Source organism: Misgurnus anguillicaudatus, unplaced genomic scaffold (assembly GCF_027580225.2).
Source record: "Misgurnus anguillicaudatus unplaced genomic scaffold, ASM2758022v2 HiC_scaffold_28, whole genome shotgun sequence".
In the NCBI taxonomy this organism is placed as follows: domain Eukaryota; kingdom Metazoa; phylum Chordata; class Actinopteri; order Cypriniformes; family Cobitidae; genus Misgurnus; species Misgurnus anguillicaudatus.
Window position 1 is genome coordinate 4,552,192 of NW_027395278.1, and position 22,255 is coordinate 4,574,446.

A 22,255-nucleotide genomic window follows, 5' to 3' on the forward strand; every position below is an offset into this window, starting at 1 on the left:
GCTGAAAGGAAATTGATATTGGCCAGGCCAGAAAATTGATATTGACCAGGCAAGAAAATTTTTCTACTCTTAAGGGCCGTTCACATTGTAACCATAACTATTTAAAATATAGTTTCAAAATTATATTATTACAAGGAACCATATCGTTGGGATCACTTGCTGAGTGATTTTTTTCCCAACTGATGAATAATAAACCAATGACAGCCAATCAAATCTACTTAAATTCAATATTTACATTCATACGTCTTGCCGTTAAGTTCAGTGGACCAGATGAAGGGTAATGGGCAACCCTTTAAGACACCATGCACGCCATGTGCTGTCGGTTTTCTCATGAGCTTCAAGGTTATGTTTACGGTAGTTGCTTGTTCCAACAAAAAAGGCTCCAAACTTGTTGCTTTACCAGGAAACTGACCGCAAACTGTGCAAAACATTGCATCGTTTCTTTTGTAGTGTTTTACCCAAGTAAATGTCACTGGCCCGATTGGGTTAGAGTAAAATTTGTCCCGCCCCTCCTCCACTGTGATTGGATGGCTGAAAGAAAAGTGATATTGACCAGCCCAGAAAATTTGTCTACTCTTAAGGGACATTCACATTATAACGATAAGTTTAAAAAAATGGTTTAAAAATCATATTATTTTCAAGAGAATATATAACGATAAAGATACAAGGAATGATATTGTTGGGATCACTTGCTGAGCATTTTTTTCCAACTGATGAACGATAAACAAATGACACCTAATCAAATCTACTTGAATCTTAATTGTTTTAATAAGGAGACATCTAAAACTTTTTGGGAGGGAGTCCTCGAGGACCAGGATTGGGAAGCACTGGGTTAATCTATACACAAGATGATCTACACATACATTGGGGGAAGGGAATTTGACATATCCAATTCACATAAATTGCATGTCTTAGACTGTGAGAGGAAACTGGATTACCCAGAGTGACACAGACTAACCAGGGCTTGAACTGGGGACCTTCTTGCTACCCACTGAGTTACTGTGCTGCACCATACATACAACAGCTTTTACCCCCTCTACCATATTACCAATCAATCAGCTAATGAGCTCCTTTAGTAAGTGGAGGTCTGTCACAGCGCCTATCCCTCTGTGATGTACAGCTCTCCACTGCCTCAGCTTATTAGCTAATGGGTTCGATGGAGGTCTTCAGCGGGTGCACAGGCCAATGGTGCAGGACTGCAGCAATGCCGGACAAATATACTGCGAAGTAGGTTATCTCTCTTGTTCTGTTTTCCCTGGGAAAGTGCTAAAGGGCTCTACTTGGGTAGGCAGGTGGGTGGAAGTGTTTAGCTGCTGCAGAGGCACGCAAACTAGAGCCGGAGAGCTTTAGGGTGAGAAACAGAAGCTTGTCATGGTAACAAGAGGATGAGTGGGAGGTGAAATGTAAAGTTGGACAGCGTCTGTTGTGCGTTCTTGACAGGAATCGGTTCACATCCAAGGTCTGTTATAGACTGATGATATAGTGGCTCTTCATACACAAGATAGCACACCATTGTTTCATTGCTACTGAATCTACATTGTAAGAAAAATATTAGTGCTGTTAACCAGTTATAAAAGCTTCACTATATATTGATTATTCAACAAAAATGAATATCATTATTTGCTAAGTAAAGTCTACAAAAGTAGAAAATTCAAAGATATCACACTGCTTCGGTATAGACTGAATAGAAAAATGGCCTTTTGTTGAGTTATCTTGCTGGTTAAGTTAAGAAGCCTGGTTGGCACACCAACATCCCATGCTTGAGACCTGCATTCAATATACATGCTGATGATAAGCACTGCTATAGATTCAATGATATATTATTAAATATACTTAATTTTTTCTTAATTTATCCTTAATATTATCTTTCCTTACATTCTGAGATGACTGTATTGCATTTCATATTTGGGCTCACTGTTTCATATCCATGCCAATGACACATGCACAAACAACACACACATTCTGGATTTATTCCAAATCGGGTCAAAGCAGCTATTACAGCTGCCACCTTACTTGACCTTGTTTTGGATTACCAGCAAGGAGAAGATTAGCACATTTCCAAAAGTCAGTATTTACCTTGCTTACCCTGGCTTCTACAGAGCAAGTTAAATCCCAACAACCAGTAACACTCCATGCAGCACCTGTCTGCACAGAAATAGCCAAATGTCCATGTAAGCCAACAGAAACAGCCGGAGGCAAAACTGCTGGTCCTTTTTGATAAAGCCAAATAACAAAAGTTTTTGTGACTTTGCACTCATCAAACTCTGGACTGTAGTATGTATTAGCCATAAAACAATTCATATTAAATATGAAGGAAGCATTTAACTAATTCAGAACTAATATTTAGTTGCAATAAACACTTCTTAATATGGGGCAGTTTTCTGGACAGGGTTTAGATCAGTGGTGGCCGGTGACTTATTTTTTTGAGGGTGCACGATGCGAAGTTCGTCACAACATGTATGTTCTACGTGGCATTGATTCAACAAGGTGCTTAAAGCATTCTTTAGAAATGTTGGCCCATACTGATAGGATAGCATCTTGGAGTTGATGGAGATTTGTGGGATGCACATCCAGGGCACGAAGCGCCCGTTCCACCACATCCCAAAGATGCTCTATTGGGTTAAGATCTGGTGACTGTGGGGGCCATTTTAGTACAGTCAACTCATTGTCATGTTCAAGAAACCAATTTGAAATGATTCGAGCTTTGTGACATGGTGCGTTATCCTGCTGGAAGTAGCCATCAGAAGATGGTTACATGGTTGTCATAAAGGGATGGACATGGTCAGAAAAAATGCTCAGGTAGGCCGTGGCATTTAAACGTTGCCCAATTGGCACTAAGGGGCCTAAAGTGTGCCAAGAAAACATCCCCCACACCATTACACCACCACCACCAGCCTGCACAGTGGTAACAGGGCATGATGGATCCATGTTCTCATTCTGTTTACGTCAAATTGTTGTAGCCCATCCGCCTCAAGGTTGTGCGTGTTGTGGCTTCACAAATGCTTTGCTGCATACCTCGGTTGTAATCAGTGGTTATTTCAGTTGCTCTTCTATCAGCTTGAATCAGTCGGCCCATTCTCATCTGACCTCTAGCATCAACAAGGCATTTTCACCCACAGGACTGCAGAATACTGGATGTTTTTCACACCATTCTTTGTAAACCCTAGAAATGGTTGTGCATGAAAATCCCAGTAACTGAGCAGGTTGTGAAATACTCAGACCAGCCCGTCTGGCACCAAACAAACATGCCACGCATCAAAATTGCTTAAATCACCTTTCTTTCCCATTCTGACATTCAGTTTGCTGACCAGGAGATTATCTTGACCAGGACCACACCCCTAAATGCATTGAAGCAACTGCCATGTGATTGGTTGATTAGATAATTGCATTAATGAGAAATTGGACATGTGTTCCTAATAATTCTTTAGGTGAGTGTATTATGACATTTAAGTAGTTTTTTATAAACATACCTTTCAAAAAACATTATTGGTGTGTGCTTCTTGAGACAAAACAATGGCACATATATATTTTAAGATATATTTTCGGTAAAGGCAAGCTTACAAGTATTTAAAAAAATAGTTCAAAATTCTGTTTTCTCTTTTTCTCATACTCATTTTGTTCTAAATTTGTATGAATTTCTTTTTTCTGATGTACAAAAAACAAGATATTTTGATAAATGATTGACTTCCATAATAGGAAAAAACAAATATTCAATGGGTACCGTGAGCTGTGTGCGTATACACCAGGGGTCTCCAACACGTCACTCGCGAGGTACTGGTAGCTCGTGCTTAATTGCAGGTAGCTCGCTCGTGGGTTTATTTATTTATTTATTTTCTGTGGTTATGGCGCATTTGGATGTCTGGTTAGTGTTACAAGCGGCTGTGGTAGTAAAGACTGGGTGCGTGTTTGAAGTCGCGTTGAGCTATGTAGACCGGCGTATCATATGACATCAGTAATTTAACACGTATGATTAAAAAACAAACAGATGAGTCCCCGCGCGGCAACCGGCCAATCCGCGCAATGCTGTGAAGCCTACGCCGCGGCAACGGCCGATCTGCGCAACGCTGTGAAGCCCGTGCCGCGGCAACCGGACGATCCGCGCAACGCGCTGTGAAGCCCGCGCCGCGGCAACCGGACGATCCGAGCAACGCTGTGAAGCCCGCGACGCGGCAACCGGACGATCCGTGCAACGCGCTGTGAAGCCCGCGCCGCGGCAACCAGACGATCCACGCAACGTCGAACACACCTCGAGTCGAGGCACTATGGTTAAAAAGGATGCTCTGATTTTTTGATAAAACGAAAATAAAGTCTTCGTCACAAGTTCAATGGGTTATCATTTCATATTCAAACATCAAATGTCAAGAGATACCAGAGAGCCATACGTGACATACATGTACATCCCTATTATGAATCCAAAAGCAGTAAATGCTCTATGTTTGGATCCTCTTTCTAAATCTGATCTTTAATAATTGATTTTTTTATTCAAAATGTGGTATTTTTGGAAGAATCCTACCCATATCTAAAAGGTAATAAAAAAGTATAAATAAAGACAACATGAAAGTTTTTTTGTTGTTATTGTTTTAAAGGATCTGTTTTTTCATTTGATGTATTGTATGTTTATGTTTAAAGAAAAGCATTTTCTGAAAGGTATTAACATTTTGTGAAAAATAAAAAAATGCTGGCACTGGCTGGCAACTTTAAAAAAAAATGCTGGCTGGGAAAGAGTTCAAATCACAGTGAGTTAATAGACAAGTGTATTAATTTAGGTATTACGTGACACAAGCAGCTCTCGACCACTTTATTGTTTTAGAAAGTAGCTCTCCAATGAAAAAAGGTTGGAGACCCCTGGTATACACCAATCCAGCGAAACACGGAAGTAAAGCAGCGCCGCCATTACTGCGGTGCCTTGCTGCTAAGGAAGTAGGGGAAGTAGCGTGTTGGTCCCGGCGTATGCGGCTGTTGCAGATGTTAGCTGTGCGAAATTTTCTTCCATTTTTTTTAGTACATATTCTGTCCAGTGATGCCGGAAGAGCATGTTGTGTGGTTGGCTGTTTTAACAACAGCACTGGAATGCAACCGTTTGTGAAATTCACACATTGACTGCCCATGTTTACAGCCATACGGACTACACAGAGTTCCTGGTCTCTCAAAATTCTGATGTTGGTACAGGCTTGCATCACATTGAGCATCAGAATGTTAAGAGAGCAAAGAGTTAATTACAGCATTCTGTATTTTGCCATAGAAACAGGCTGACCAAAGCATACAATTAAAATGTTGCAAGTTTTCAGTTCAAATTGTTAACAACATTCATTACAATCATTCATTCCTTACTTTTCTGATGTACATACTATGCAGAATATGCAACCTGATTCTAGATTCAAAATAGACCCATACATTTTAAAGACTTAAAAAAGGTTTGCATTAATATTTGCATTCACTTTGCATTAGATGAATATCAAACAAATGATGCTCAATCTTTAATAAAATAATTTTGAATAAGTACATGTATTTTACTGGCTTACAATTATTTGCAGCTTGTAAACATATTAGTAACACATCTAGTAATGACAGCGTTCGGTTTTATTGTTGTCATCAATTAATACACGTCTTAATTCATTATGTTGTCAATAAATTGCCTGTATCGGTAAGTTTGGCCACTGCCTGACATCATCTACCCAATGTTCCCTCTCAAAAGATATTCATAGAGGTTTAGAACAACATGAGGATGAGATAATGATGACAGAATTTTCATTTTTGGGTGAACTATCCCTTTAAAAACTTGGACTAAAGTTAAGCCCTCTCTGCGAAATCGCCTTATAATGTTCAAACTGTAGTCTAGTCTAATCTCTCTCAATATTTCTAGAGAATCAGAATTTGTTCCTGCCATACAAAAATAAGAGATAAAAGGAGGATACAACATGATCAGATCATGTAAAATTTAATCCAATAGAGAGCAAATCACGTGCATGGAATGATTCATCACTTGCTTTCCAAAGCCATATTTCACAATGTTTCCCAGTGTTTGTGCTGTACAGCCTTTTGGCATTTATAAACTATAAGAGGAAGGAAAGCTTTTTTGAAGGCATCCTTTATTTCTAAAGAAGCTGTCTTATGATTTTGGATAAATTTGTTATGTCAAATGCATATTAGAAATCTTAATGACAATTTAATTAAACACAAATTTATAAGAGAGATTCTTTAAAATAAGAGATTAATATACTATGGTGATATACTGTAAAGACAGTTTTATAACTCAAAACTTTCCAGTTCACAAAGACAATCTATGGAAAACACCTTATTTAGAAAACCTTAATTGATAGTGATTATAAACCCAGAACAGTAAGGTATGGAGACCATGTGAAATACTGTATACCTTTACCTATTTAGTAGGGCAGTCGGCCTTTTACGAGTCTCACGGCTGGCTGATTGAGATGCCCTTGAGCAAGGTATGTTACCTCTATTTGCTGCCAGGTACTGCAGTGATAGCTTCCCACTGCTGTCTGTGTGTTCATGACTGGCAGTGTTCACTACCCACTGGGATAGGTTAAATGCAGAGGTCACATTTCGAGTATGGGCGGCCATACTTGACAATCACATCGTCACTTTGACTAATATGTGCTTTTTAAAATATAAGCAAATTAAAAATCTTTACACATTCTCATTGATCACATTAGTGAACATTGTAGTATCTAGTAACTGTTCTATAAACTGGATGGTGTCTTACTTTAAGAAATTATAGTAATAAAGCTCAATGTTCACGCTTAAAATCTATCAATGTTGTTTACTAACTGCTAATTTTGGTAATAACTATGCACCAGGTCGAATATTTTAATTATAATGTAAACCTGCCGTATTTCCACTTTGAAACAAATGTTTGTGATTAATAATATTATTTATAAATGTGCCACAATTTCAAGTGCTTTGTATTTTTAGTTTTCGGTGGACAAAAACTAATATTGACATTATGTTTTTGTTTAATAAACACATCTTGGGCCCTATTTTAACGATCTGAAAGTGACTTTGTGGGCGGATCTTGGGCGCTGTTGCTATTTTCCCGGTGGGAGAAATAACTCTTGCGTCAGGCGCAAATCAATAAGGGGTTGGTCTGAAGTAGGTTCATTATTCATAGGTGTGGTTTGGCGTACGTCAAATAAACCAATCAGAACGTCATCCAACATTCCCTTTAAACGCAAGTGCGCAAAGTTCCATGGCGGGTTGCTATTATTATGACGGATTTACCAGGCGCACGCCAGGAGCGGTTCACAGCCGAGGAGACCGACGTTCTTGTAAGAGCAGTCAAAGACAGAGAAGTTGTTTTGTATGGGGATGGGAGAAATCCGCCCAAATCAGCGTCGGTTGAACAGGCGTGGAAGGAAATAGCCACAATTGTCTCATCAGCTGGCACCCCCAGGACGTTGCGCCACAAGCGATACAATGATGTCAGGAGACGGGGGAATCCCAAGCTTGCCAGCATAAATCGGGCACGCCGTGTAACGGGAGGTGGATCTGCCTCTACACATGACTGACGCCAGCAGAGGACATCGCTGCGTCCACCCTCACCGCTGAAAGCCAAAAAACGCAAGCAGTCCAACCCCAAAGTACACTTACAAATCAAGTTCACATACATTAAGGTTTCTTATGAAAACATTTTAGTTATTATTTACATAAAATAAACATAATACAGCCACACAACAAACTTATGAAAATATTTTAATTGTTATTTGCATAATAATATTTTAACGCAGCCACACAAAATAAATAAAAACTATCACCACAATGCTCACCACAATGATTTCCCTTATCTCATGTGTTAATATTTTTTATTGTAACAATTTATGATTTGCAAAAATAACTGTTGCATCTGTGTAGATTAGATAAGCAAAGTGTGTGCGCGTTGTGCACGCTATACATTATGGTCAAGCATGCGCCCCTAAAATAGCATAATGAACAACGCGCAACACGCCACTGACTTTAGACTAGTTTTTTCTGGTCAGTGCGCAATTGTTTTTTGAAACTGCAAAATAGCATCAGGGATGGTTTGCGCCGGAACACGCCTCCTTTTTTGCGCTGAACCGCTCAGGGAGCGCAAGTTCATTCCCTAGTTTGACGACGTGCGTCTGTGGAGGGAAAAACCTGCTGTGCGCCCGTGCAAAATACGAATGATACATGATACATGCGTCACTGACAAAGTCAATTGCGCTGGGTGCAAGATAGGGCCCCTTAAGTTTTTTAATAAACAAATTCAATTTAGCTCTTTATTCTTCTTCAAAAATCACATCTGACAATAACAGCAAAATTGCGTAAAAATGCATTATGGTCTCATTTGTTTACATAGTTAGCATATTTGTACATTGTTTATATATTTGGACAGACACTAAATCCTACAATATCAACTTATTTATATCTTTTCCTTCATCAAGTCATTTTACATATGAACGTTATATGCTGAACAGAACTAAGATCGGCAGAATGTTTGTAAATGTTTATAAGAGTTTAGTAATCCGACATAATCCATATAGGGACTTGGGATTTTAGATGCTGATATTTAAATTTCAGTGCTTTTCAAATATGCATGTGAAAGTGTACAACCACATGTTATGTACAAAGATTAACAAGATCATGTTGGAAAAAATGGTAATGTTGCTATGGTGGTGTAGATGTGCATAAATCACAGAATTTGGTCTACAAAGAATCATGAGCTAATGGAGTTGAAGGGCTCTATCATACACCTGGCGCAATGCAGCGCAATGCGTGACACGAGTGTATTTTGCTAGTTTCAACCCGCCGCAATTACCATTTTCACATTTAGCGCCATGTTGTTTAGCAAATGCATTTGCGCCCAATTTTGCACCCATGGGCGTTCTGGTCTGAAACGAGGTGTGTTCAGACGCATTGTTGGCGCGTTGCTATTTTGAGCCAACTAAAATAGACTACCCATTGACCAACAAAAACCTAGTCTAAAGTCAATGGTGCAATATTGTCTTTGTTATTTAAAGAGCGCGTTATAAACGGGACGACAACGCGCGTTTGCGCAGCAGCACATAAACATTTTAAAATATGAAAAGGATTGATTACGAGATGTTAGAAGGCGTAAAGAGCTGCTTCCCCTGTAGCCTGGTAAGTAATTAAATGTTTTGCTTTAAACAAATGCACATATTGCATATCTTTTTAAATGTTTTTTAAATGCTACCCACGGATTTATTATATATGATGACTTTGTACCTGTGGATATAATGAGATGAGAACGGTTTTTAAGTAATGCTTTTCAAAGCACTCACAGCGCTGAAGGCTCTCCACATGTTTGTAAATTCTTTATCTCATGTCTGTTACAAATAAAGTATTTTTAGAGTACAATACACACCTTTTCTTGCATATTTGTAATTTTTTTTTGGGGGGGGATAACACTGATCATGTAGGCTATCCATTTATTTACAGCGAATACAAGCCTGCTAGTTTTACTTACATGACTGAAAAAAACGGCTTTTAAAGGTTTTAATCCAAAAAAATACAAATAATTTTAATACGAATGAAAACAACGCAATTTTTTACTATCAACTGGTAGTCGTCTTTCTCCGCTTAGTTTTTCGGTTTACAAATTCCGCCATGTAAATAAGAAATCGGCAAGGCGCCAGCGCAACTGGCTTTTAAAGGGGATGAGAGCTGAGACTCTCATTGGTTTATTGCACATTACGCCCAAAACACACCCATTACTCATTAAGAGAATAGGAACAACCCTTTTAGGCCGTGCGCTTTGCGCACAAACCATTTTTCTTGTTGTTAAATTAGCAAAAGTGGCATCGGACATGCCCATTTAGGCCCTGTCCCAAATGGCACACTCCGGACTTGTGGTCCTCCTCAGAGTCCACACTTTGATGACATCACGTAGTCCCGACTTTAGGGACCCTTGATGCGAGTCCACCTGGGTGCACCGGAGTCGTATTTTGGGACAGACTCGAGCGTCACACCGGAAATAGGTAGAGAAGTTGCCGGCAGTGTGAACTCCTCCCTTCCGTCGTCTGATTGGTCCGATGGCTCTTTCGCAAGGACTTCTGGGTTGGTAAAGTGTGCGAAGCCTGCTGCAGTGCAGGCTTCGCTAAAAATCGCATCAAGGGGGCAAAGGAGGCGCTGATGAGCACACTTCAAAGCATAAAAATGACAGATGGGACACCCTACAGACTCGTAGACTAAGAGAGCATGCGCAATTTAAGGCCACGAGACCGAAAGTCCACATGAAGTGCGCCATTTGGGACAGGGCCTTAGACCGTGCGCTTTAGACAATAATAATAATAATAATAATAGATTTTATTTATAAAGCGCTTTTCATTCCAAAGAATCTCAAAGTGCTACAATTAAAAATATATACGACAATGCAAATAAAGTGCAACAATTAAGTACTACAATTAAAAATGAGAACCACAATGCAAATAATAGAATAATCAACATAAAAAAGCCTTTCTAAAGAGATAGGTCTTCAGATATGCTTTAAAAAAGTCCAGGTTTTGTACTGCCCTTAGTTCAATGGGGAGGTTGTCCAAAGCCGAGGCGCAGCTAAGCAGAAAGCTCTGTCCCCCATGGTTCGGAGCCTAGTGGTGGGAGACTAAAGAAGCTGGCACCAAGATGATCTGATGTGCTTAGATCGTAAAATAGGGCCCGAAGAGTTGATATTAGTATTAATACCCTCATCCAGTCTAAAAGAAAATGCGCTGGTGTATGTTTGAATGATGGATATACAGAGGTGTATGTACTGTATCTGTGTTAGATAAACAGATTTGAGATAATGAATTAGAGGGTGATTGTTGCAATCAATGGAGATACTCGAGAGAGAATAAGAGTGAGAGAGGGAGAGAGAGAAAGAGATGGGGGGATTCCCTGCTGAAGTGACAATCCATTGCTATGAAAAGGGGAAGCCTTGCTGATCAGTGTGAAGGAACGGTAGGAACAGAGCACCCGTCTCTCAGCATTAGCATCACTTTTATGGGCTCAAACACGCATGACTGCATCTTGTCAACATACATGCAATGTGTTTACTATTCCCAGACATGATGCAAGTGTGTGCTCATCCTGACACATATTACATGCACTGAAATGCACTCTATAGTATTGCATGCATCTATATTTTGTGACATTTAAAACTATTCATAAACTGGTTTGTAACAATGGTTTATGCTTCACTTCAGAATAGAAAAACCAGGCCTACAGTAACTGTACTTCTTTTCAGCACAGAATTAAGTGTTCAGATCAACAAACTTACAATCTACAATGATTTTTCACATAATGACAGTAGAATTCTTATTGTGAGGTTTTGATGTAAAATTATGATAGCTACACTGTACAGTAACAAACTCTATCCAATACTGAATTTAGTAAGTGTCTGAAAATGACCATTTTGACATGACACCATTGAATGTTGCGTGATGTTATATTGCAGTACAATATCTCTTGATGTGCACTATATCATCCGTGGGAAGACGCACTGATTACAGTCTACAAACTAATCTTGTGATCGATATAATAGCATACGATTTTTGAAGGGTTGCGAATCTAAACAACTCACTTGTCGCATAAAACACAAGCAAGATCGGCATCTCTGTCTAGTTGAAGGTTGTCGCGAAGGTCTCTCCATCCAGATAACGCAACACCGAACCGATATTGATTTTCATTCTTTCTCTCTTCTTTGACCCAAACTCTTTTGGGGTCGTGTGGTTGGCCCGTACACTTACAGGAGCTCTCTTTGCCGACACAAACAGTGGCAGATGATAAAGAGTAATCGTAGTCCATTAACAAGCGAGTATACACTAACTTCCGCATTTGTCCAGACACTGTTGTCATGTGGTTTTTACGTCAGTAAAGGCGGTAACAAAGGGTAACGTGGATATTAACGTGGATATTAACGTCATTGACAGGCGACTGCACTGCCCCGTGTCACAGTTAAAAATGGCAATTTTCTCACAATTTACAAGTAGTTGAAAACATTAGAGATATTGTAAATAATCAGTTTAACAGACATATAACACTGGCCTACTGTTTTTTGGATATTTTACTGCAAATATCTTACAAATTGTACCTTTAACTAGCATATAGTACTAACTTAGCAGTCACAACTTTGTTTTTAGCATTGTAACAACATTGTAAAAGGCTTTATGCCCAGCTGCACTACTTCCTGAACTTAGCCAGCTCCTTGTTTCCTGTCTTCCATTATTGGACAAACTGATTAATCCAGGTGTGCCTGACCTCAGTAATCACAAACAAACTGATCAATCCAGGTGTGCCTGACCTCAGTAGTCACAACAACAATAATCAGACACACCTGGATTAATCAGTTGGTCCAATAATGGCAGACAGGAAACAAGGAGCTGGCTGAAGTTCAGGAAGTAGTGCAGCTGGGCATAAAGCCTATTAATTTAATGTGTACTTTAATGTAACGTCACAGTGGATGTTAGGTCAAGATTGGCCTGTTTTCCAGAGTTATTTTGCATGCACAAGGTTTATTGGTCATTTATAAGGTCATTACCATGTACAGAGATCTTATTATTCATCTATGCCTAGCTAAATACAATTTTACATTCTACGGCACTTTTAAGGTCTACATCAAAGACAAAATACCCAAAACAACTTTGTCTCATTGACTTCCCTGTAATTCAATACGACTGTCATACTGTCCGATACATCAAAAAACATTCATTTACAATATTATTATGTGTCTCACATACTGTATGTCTCAGAAGTATGGCTGATTTTCACAAGGCAGTGATTTGTGCCTCTAAAGAAGGTTTTCATCCATAAGCCATAATAGCAATAGTTCAATCACGTTAGGTGGAGAGCTGCCAAGCCCTTTGACAAAACGCTAACAAGCTGAGTCCGCCCAGAGGGGCCTATGTAGAAAGTATACAAATCTGACATTTAATCCCTGTGGCAGTTGAAACTTCAACGCACATACAGTACACAGTAATCACAGTCGAACCCAAACCCTTGATTGCCATTTGTGCATTGTACGTACGCACATGATCTGTAGTAAAACTGACAACCCCGACTACAAACACACAACGTCACACGCTCACACACTGTCAAACACTCATTGATACTATAAGAGTAAGAGCATCAGAAGGCAGCACAGATTAAGGATTACAGTAGAAATGGGCGCACATGGCATACAGATGAACTCCAGTGGCAGAAATGACCGGGAAAGCTCCCATCTGATTAGATCACATGGTTTAAGCGAGACACAATATCCATCCCTCCCCCCTTGAGCGATGATGTCAGTCCGTCACACATGCTCATGTGGCTGGCAATACACCAAGCATCTCGCAAATGTTGCTGAAGTCTCCTAATCTCTGTTTTAATAAGAAGTGAGCCACTTCCACAGCATTCAGCCTCCAAAATCTTTCTGATAAGAAACATTAATCCAACACTAATAAAAACTACAAGGCTGTTTAACCTAAAAAAAATGCACCAGATAATCCACGCAGCAGATAACCGGAGAACAATGTTTTCAGTCATTTTTCATCACACTTCATTCTCTAGTCGCTATCCACCTCTATTAATTTTTTAAACACCTGTAGTAAAAACAAACAGCCATTGCGTGACAAGTATGCACCTGTCTGTGAAACCCGTATGCTCATTGCATTGTTATTCAGAACGTAAGTTCTTTTTTAATTGCTAGAACAAAGTGATTTTCATGTGTGCATTCATGCAGCGATGTACACAAAAATAGATAAATGAGCACCATGTCTAAAGTAATTGTTTTATCTGAGCTCTAAACTTCCAGTCTGATTTGAATGTGATAAGAGAGACAGACTGGGTGCTGTGAAATGATACAGTAGAACAAAACTGTAAATGAAAATGACTCATTAAAATAATTACTTTTACATAGTGTCTGAACGCATGCAGTTGTATGTCTTCAGTGTCTGTAAATAACCACCCTATTAAAGTAAAAATCCACCCACTAAGTCCACCCACTAAGTTTTTTTTATATTCTCATAAATCTGAAGCAGTGTCTGAATCTGAGCTTTTTTAAATGATGTCAATGCCGGCAAGCCCGCCCACCTACCCAATTAAAGGCTTTTTGGGAATGCTAGTAGTTTTGAGCTGAAATTTCAGCTTATTTTACATCTTGTTTAAAGGGGCATAATAGGTCCCCTTAAAGGTGGATTGTGTAACCTTTAGAAGGATCTCATTACAGAAATGCAATAAAAATATTCATTACAAAATGAACTGTATTATTTATTACCGTAGAATGAGCTTTTTTATCTACATACACCACAGGTCCCCTTACATTGATGTCGCCGCCATGTTTCTACAGTAGCCCTAAATAGACAAACTGCTCTACAGATGGGTGTGCGACATAGCAAAAAATATCAAATCTTGATTGGTTTAGGCAAAATCACGATTTCACAATTTTATCACGGTTCTTTTTCAAGACTATTTTGTCATTACTGCGCCTTAATACAGCCATACAAATGCCCTCATTTAAAAATGCAGTCTAACAAATATATGCATGGAAAGTGCACGGACAGTACGCGTACAACAGCGCATGCATGAGAAAATATTGAGACAGGACACTCCACTACAAACAATTACACAAAGAAATTAGACAGCATTTGCACACACACTATCGTTTTCTCTTCTTTTATTCTTCCAAGAACAGCAAGCTGTGGAGCATTTTTTTTTTAATTTTAATAAGAAATCATTTGTATTGCGTTTGTGTTGGAACACGGCCATCCGCGCTTACCCATGGTCAGTGTACTTTAAAAGCTCCATGGACGCGTGAGCGCGTGAGCCGAACTGTAGCTTCACTATGCGTTTTCGAGGAGAAAGTAAACTAAGCCGTTGGTTGCAATTCACCACTAGATGGCGCTAAAACTTTACAGAGTGGATGTTTAATTATTCGGTCAAAAGACTATTTGTTTAATTTCTATAGCGCCTTTCCCATGCTCAAGGAAGCTTTACAAAGACAGTTAGAGTACAGCAAACATTATACACGAAAAAGAACAAAGAAATATATGGTAATCATTTGCTAAAGTCAAAACATAAACGATTGCAGTTGCAGGTATTTATATACACACAGAAAGCTAAAAAAAAGGAGACATAAATTATGACTGATAGTACTGAGCAAAGAGATAGGTCTTATTAGACTTGATTTTCTGAAGTGATGTTATTGTTCTAAGAGCCAGGAGCAGTGAGTTCCATAGCTTAGGGGCAATAACAGAGAAAGACCTGCCACCCATAGATGATAGTCGGAATCTGGGTACACACAGGAGCTTGCAGTCAGAAGAATGAAGAGAACGAGGAGGAGTATAGGGAGAGAGTAATTATAAGAGATAGGAGGGAGCAAGACCATTGAGAGCTATGAAAAATGCTGGGTTATTTTCAACCCATGGTTGGATCAAAAAGGGACACACCCACTGTTGGGTTATAAATAACCTATGCTGGTTTGTTTTGACCCAAAATATCAGGTTTTATTAACCCATAGTTGGATAAAAATCTGACATTTTAGGTTAATTTAACCCAACCGTTGAGTTTGTATCTTTATGACTTAACCATGGGCTAGAAATAACCCAGCATTTTTTACGGGTCGTCTACAAAAGCATGTGAAACTTTGTCTTGTAATGCAAATTGTCCTCTAGATAAAGTGAGAATACCTCAAAATTTTAAACTGCAGAATAAAGTCTTAAAACAAAATACCCTGAAGCATATAATCCATTAAAATAGAACATATTATGAACATATAAAAATGCCTGGGTTATTTTTGACCCATAATGGGTAAATATTGGACAGAACACATGCTGGGTTAAAAGTTGACCCAATGCTGGGTTATTTTAACCCAACTGCTGGGTTATTATACCCCATGGATGCATAACAACAACCCAACATTAGGCCATTTTTAACCCAGCACGGGGTAATTTTTAACCCAGCACGTGTTCTTTCCAATATTTACCCATTTTGGGTCAAAAATAATCCAGCCATTTTAGAGTGTATTATAGGTCTGATGCATTGTAAGACTTTAAATTTAAGATTTACTAATTATGGTAGAGATTCTGATTCCACCTATAGCAATTCTTGTCCCTTATAGTGATTTCATTAATGATTCTTTAAGTTCTTGTATAAAAGCTTCCCAGAAAAAGCCTTTTGCGCTCAAGTTTGTTATTTTAAATGTTGGAAGTGACGCGGTCGTGGTGCGCACGCGGTGCAACGCTCTAATTTTTTCCAGGCGCGTCCACACTGCATCGAGATAAAAACAACTTTTCAGAATACCGCAAGCGCACCACAGGTCATGTGACAAGAACCAACCAATCAGCTTCGTTACATTTTGCGTTACTTTAAAACCTCAGCAGAAAAATGGAGGAGCTGCTCATAGTTGCGATCTAACGACAGACGCCTCAACTGCACGAGCGCTTTGAAAAAAAAGGAGAAAGCGCCGCGCCTAGCGTTTTCCAGGTGATTTTAGGCATTAATTAAAAACAGTAAATCAGCCTTAAACTCAGTGTCTTACATTAATGTTTTATTGCAACCAATTCTGTTGATATATATAATTTGACAAAGTTGCCAAACTAGTTATGTTAGGATAACATCATAATTTTAATATTTTTCTGGGTAGCTTTTATACAAGAACTTAAAGAATGTAATAATCATTAATGAAATCACTATAAGGTAGAATCAGAATCTCTACCATAATTAATAAATCTTACATTTAAAGTCTTACAATACATCAGACCTATTCTAATATGTTCATTATGGGGCGGTTTCCCGGACAGGGATTAGACTAGTCCTAGATTTAAACACTTTTAAGAGCTGTCCAAACTGAAAACAACTTTCACTTACAGATCTTAAAATACATCAGGGCCCTTTGTTTTACTTCAAGATGCACACAGGTAATGTTTTTAGTAAGGCATGTTGTTTAAAACTAGTTATATTTCCTAATTAAACTAAGGCCTAGTCCTGGATTAAGCTAATCCTGGTCCGGGAAACCGCCCCAATATGTTCTATTTTAATGGATTAAATGCTTCAGGGTATTTTGTTTTAACACTTTATTCTGCAGTTTTAAATGTTAAGGTATTCTCACTTCATCTAGAGGACAATTTGCATTACAAGACAAAGTTTCCCATGCTTTTGTAGACGCTTGAGGCTGTTTTACAGTACAGATTTAATGCAGAATGGGGACAGATATCAGCAGTGCTTAACACGGCCCAGCGTGATTACACAAGTTCCTTAAAAGTGTGAATTCAGACCAAATCACCATAGGATAAGAACAGCATCATGTCTGTTAAGTAAAATAGGGTCTCTCACCCTCCTGTAGCAACCTCTCTCTCTCTCTCTCTCTCTCTCTCTCTCTCTCTCAAGCTGCTGTTCAACATCTGTAGCTCAACTTATCCTCTACCCCCCACTGAACATTTTACTCAAGGGCAAATATAACTGGAAACCAGCTTTACTACCAGCTACCAATGCAATGTCAACAGCCACTCAACAAACAATGGCTTTAAAACCTGTGTCCTAAGTATGTGACCTGGTGTAATTTTAGATGTTCCCTTATAGAAGTAGGTACATGATAATATCTCTCGATTAGTCTCTCAACTGATGTACTGTAGGTGTCTTGAATGTATAAATGTAATGTAATGGTGCAGTATTGTATGCTTGCTTAACACATGACTGGCTATGTATTAAAACACTTGCATTGAAGATTATTAGACCAATGGGTAACAGTGCACTGCTGTCATATAGATGCATATGATATGCATGAATAGCACATAATGGCTCTTTCAGAGAGTCACATTCTGATAGGCTACTGAAGTAATGGATGAGACCCTATGAGACATTTGACACACAAGCACCCATAGCTCACTTGGAGGAGCCAGTGAATAAACTGAGCAAAGGCACAAATGACATATTGCCAGCATTTGCATGAGAAATGAGGAGCTTTAATTTAAGCATTTCAACTATCATGGTATCTATATACAGATGGATACGTTGTGTCCACAAACCCATTCACAGAGATGCAAGGTAACCAAGGTCAGTTTCGCTGTCGCTTAATTAATAATGGAGAATTGAGGCAGATGACCGGCGGCGAGGGCAGAACACCACCCCCTTCAGCTCTCACTAAACGCCGCACACGCACAGGCGGACACACCCACTAACACAGACGCACGCACACACGCGCAGGCGCTCCTGTAGGATGCCCTAACCTTGATGATCATATAGCGCACAGAAGATAACGCACAGAATGACGATGCCTTCCATCAATGCACGTTTATCCTTAAGACATTACAGAATTAGCATTATGATTGGCACATCCGTATGACATTTAATAAAAATGCTATTAATTTAATCAAAATGTCCTGGAGTTAGGTATTACATTTTATGCTATTATTCATTTACATTATAGCTAATAAACATATCCACACAAAAAACAATTTCGATTAGGCTATAATGTTACACCTTAAAAACTGATAGATTATCTGTGCTATTCAACGATAATTATATTTAAAATTATTATTATTTTGAATGATCAATTCGACCAAATTTACTACTTTACTACTAAAACGTTAAATGTTACATTTTATACATTAAGTATTGTTCCATTTTTGATAATTTTAGAAAATGTGCGTTCACAAGCTATCTGCACAGCATACCTATCAAAAATACCACTGCTGGTCTGAGAAATGTAAAGGTGAATTTAACACAGCCACATTTAGAAAAGACAAACAACCTTAAAAGAGTCTTTAAAAGCGCATCACAAAGGCACTGAGCGCGTTGGAGTGAACCAGAACGCACGAACGCATTTTAAAGTTTAACTACTTTAAACTTTACGCTCATAATAGTCTACATGGGATGCTGAAAAACGAGATGCTACGCGCGTGTGCGTATACCACCATTTAAAAAAATAACTTAAAAACGCGTATGATGTGAACGCGCCTGTAAGTTGCAGTGGCGCTGTCCAACACGCGAGCTTCCTGAAGGTGATCGGGAGATCAGATGAGCGTGACGGGGATCACCTTTCTTCAGCCTCGCGTGCTGGACAGCGCCTCCGCGGAGCAACTTTACCCTCAATATCTGCATTTTGGCAAGCTTGTGGTTTACTATACTAGGCCTACAGCAACAACGACCATGTATTAACAACAACTGTTGACCAGTTCAGTACTTTCTGTGATAGTTTTTGTGCAATTGGTGGGATACATTTACACGCGCTGTAAATTCGTTCAAAAGCGTAACTTGGATGTGCCTACCTGATAATGTCATCGTTGTGTCCCAAATAAAATTTCTGCTTGTGTTCCCGTGTGTTGTACACAACTCCGACGCCGGCGACAAAGTAGACGATCTCCTTAGCGGACGTGTAGTACAGGTTGTTGCGGCACTGGTGTCCTCGGTAGCCGTAAACCCACTCCAGTCGTAGATGACAGTTCGGTGCTGTTCGGTCAGCCATGTTCGGACGGGGTTTGCAGCGAAGCGAACAGCTGGTGTTTCTTCATTCACCGTGGCGACGAGCCGTCATTCAGTCCCGTTTATCCACTCAGTTCGCTAGCAGCGCAGCTTCGTCCGGTCGAAGACAAACAAATCGACGACATATTTTTGTTGTGAAGTACACAACTTTAAGCTGTTTGCATAATGTTGGTGCAATTTTTTGTTTTGTAAATCGGCTTTGAATCTGTCGTGTGCTACTTGTGACATGTGCGAGGCGCGAAGCTACTCTCCGTACTTCTTATCGGACCGGTGGCTTTGCTCTAGTGACATGTCAAAACCTGGGAACAAGGATTTTTCGCATCAGTTAACTGGGACCCGCCAATGATAAGCGACGGTGGTAATGGACAGAATGACTGACCAATCGTGTGTTCAGGATCACTTGAGGAGAAAATGTGCGGACCAATGGGAGGAAAGAAAAGGGCGGCGTTGTTTCTAAGCTGTGCCAGACATTTAGCTCAAATAGTAGACTGTGTCTATGTGAGTGCTTCCACATATTTACTGTATTCATGCAGTTTTAACTGTACTTTGACCATATTTGTTTTTATATCAAATAGATTAATTGCTTTAATTGTACACTCTCAGAAAAAAAGCCACTAGGACGGGTATCTTTTTAAAGATACTTTCTAATATGTACCATTTAGGTATAGATGTGTACATTTAAGGTACCAGTATGGTTCTCAACATTTTTTGGCATGCGACCCCCCTTGTGGTGCATCCCTTCTTGGCTGCCCCAAAGAAAGTGTATGACATAAAACATTCCAAAACTTAAAGGGACACTTTTTGAAAATATGCTCATTTTCCAGCTCTCCTAGAGTTAAAAATTTGATTTTTACTGTTTTGGAATCGCACTACCACTTTTAGCATAGCTTAGCACAATCCATAGAGTCGGTCTTAGTACATGTAACTACAGAAGAGTCAAGTTTTAAAATGGGAAAAATATTGAAACTCTTTGGTTATTTTTTAGATGTGATGCTAATAGGGCCGGCGTCAAGGGGGGGCATTCGGGGGCCATGCCCCCCCAAACAGGTTGTTGTGCCCCCCTACACAGTTTTTTATTAAATATATATCAAGAATAGTTAAAATAAAATAAACATTGAATGTTTCATGACTTTTAATGTAATCAAATGAGGAAAATATAGTTAATATATGTTTTCTTTAATTAAAATAGACCAGTTTCTCTGATTGGTTGTATTGCGGTGTCTCATGCGTCTTTACGTCTTATAGCATATTTCTGACTTGATAGGCTACTAGCAACGTGTTTTTTCGCGGCATTTTATGGATCGTGTAAAATATGGATATTAAAACATTTAGAACAAACCAGCACCGCCTGCTCCAACTGACTTCATGCAAACACCGATTGGCTCAAACTTGGAGATTAGAGGTCGAGATGGAATTTTCAAATCTACAGGACACCGCGAGGGCAGTTTGTTGTTGCGTCGAGCAAAGCGCGAGCGCAACCTTCCGTCAAAGTTCAAAATAGTTTAACTTTTGTGCATAGTTTGTGATCTTCTGCACTTTATACGGGAAATGACTGTACCAGTTGTATGAGTGTGTGCTTGCACTGTATTTGTTGTTTTAATGCCTTGTTTTTGCAAGTTATTGTTGCTAATTGTGTGCCCCCCTGTTAGTTATGGTCTGGCGCCGGCTCTGGAAGCTAATGGTCTAAACAGATTCAATGGATTATGCTAAACTATGCTAAAAGTGCCAAATGAGAATTTTTATTTTTAGTTGAGTGTCACTTTAAAATTTACAATAGTGTTGTTGGTTAGTAGTCTTAGTTTTCTGAGTTTTAATAACACCGAATTTATGATCAATTCATGTATTTTATTAATTGTCATTACACTTACATTGTCTTTATTGAAAGGAAATAAAACTTCATCTTAAATACTGTTTTATAAATGTCAGGAGAAAAGTCTTATGTGGAGAAAGTTCCATATTTCATTTAATTAGCCCATTATTAGGTATTAAAGAATTTTGATGGACAATTGAGTGATGCCTGCTTGTACAAATCTAGCTCAGCATGATGCCAGAGCATTTGTGTGTGGTCACTAAGGTGTTCAAAGTATTTTTAGCTATGGCTTTGCAGTTGCTTACTGACTCCACCTCAAAAAAAGGTGCTTCACGATGCCACAGAAGAACCCTTTTTGCTGAATGGTTTCAAAAGAACCTTTAATATCGGTGTCATGACTCTGTTCTGTTTCCCTGTGTGTAGTCTCTTATTTTGAAGTTCTGTCTATCTGCCATTGTGCCATGTTTTGTAGTTCTACCAGAAAGACTCGAAGATAGGTTAAGAATTGATATGCGTTTATTTAACAGTAGTTAGCAACCAAGGTTGGAATGTAACACAGTATATTTCTTTGGCGTAGGCCCCGACCATAGTTCAAATCCGGGGGTCACGGATTCTTGCGGTTCCTGTCTGAAGATGAAGACAGGCCAGAATCTAATCCCCCTCAAGTATGGACGGAACCGACCTGGTGATGGTGGTAGGGAGGGTGGGTTGTAAATGCTGGCATCAGTATCTGCGAACGCAAAGACAGATGAGTACAAGCCTTATATACTCTCAGGGTGATTGATTGCGCCTTGTGAAATGAATGACGTAACATTCGAGTTTCCTGGTAGAACCTCTGCTACGCTACGCTAAGCTAACATTTCTACCAGAAAGACTCGAAGATAGGTTAAGAATTGATATGCGTTTATTTAACAGTAGTTAGCAACCAAGGTTGGAATGTAACACAGTATATTTCTTTGGCGTAGGCCCCGACCATAGTTCAAATCCGGGGGTCACGGATTCTTGCGGTTCCTG

At 39.2% G+C, this 22,255-nt stretch overlaps 1 protein-coding gene across 2 annotated transcripts in view; it reads right to left on the minus strand.

The window, feature by feature from the left end:
• The window catches only part of LOC129417192 (echinoderm microtubule-associated protein-like 5), a 157,013-nt gene extending 137,276 nt beyond the window's left edge, over positions 1–19,737 (minus strand). For both annotated transcript variants that reach the window (XM_073864905.1, XM_073864904.1), the window contains exon 1: positions 19,218–19,737. In XM_073864905.1, the coding sequence (XP_073721006.1) occupies positions 19,218–19,414 (197 nt within the window). In that variant the 5' untranslated portion in view covers positions 19,415–19,737. The remainder of the gene's footprint in view (positions 1–19,217) is intronic.
• Positions 19,738–22,255: the final 2,518 nt, after the last annotated feature.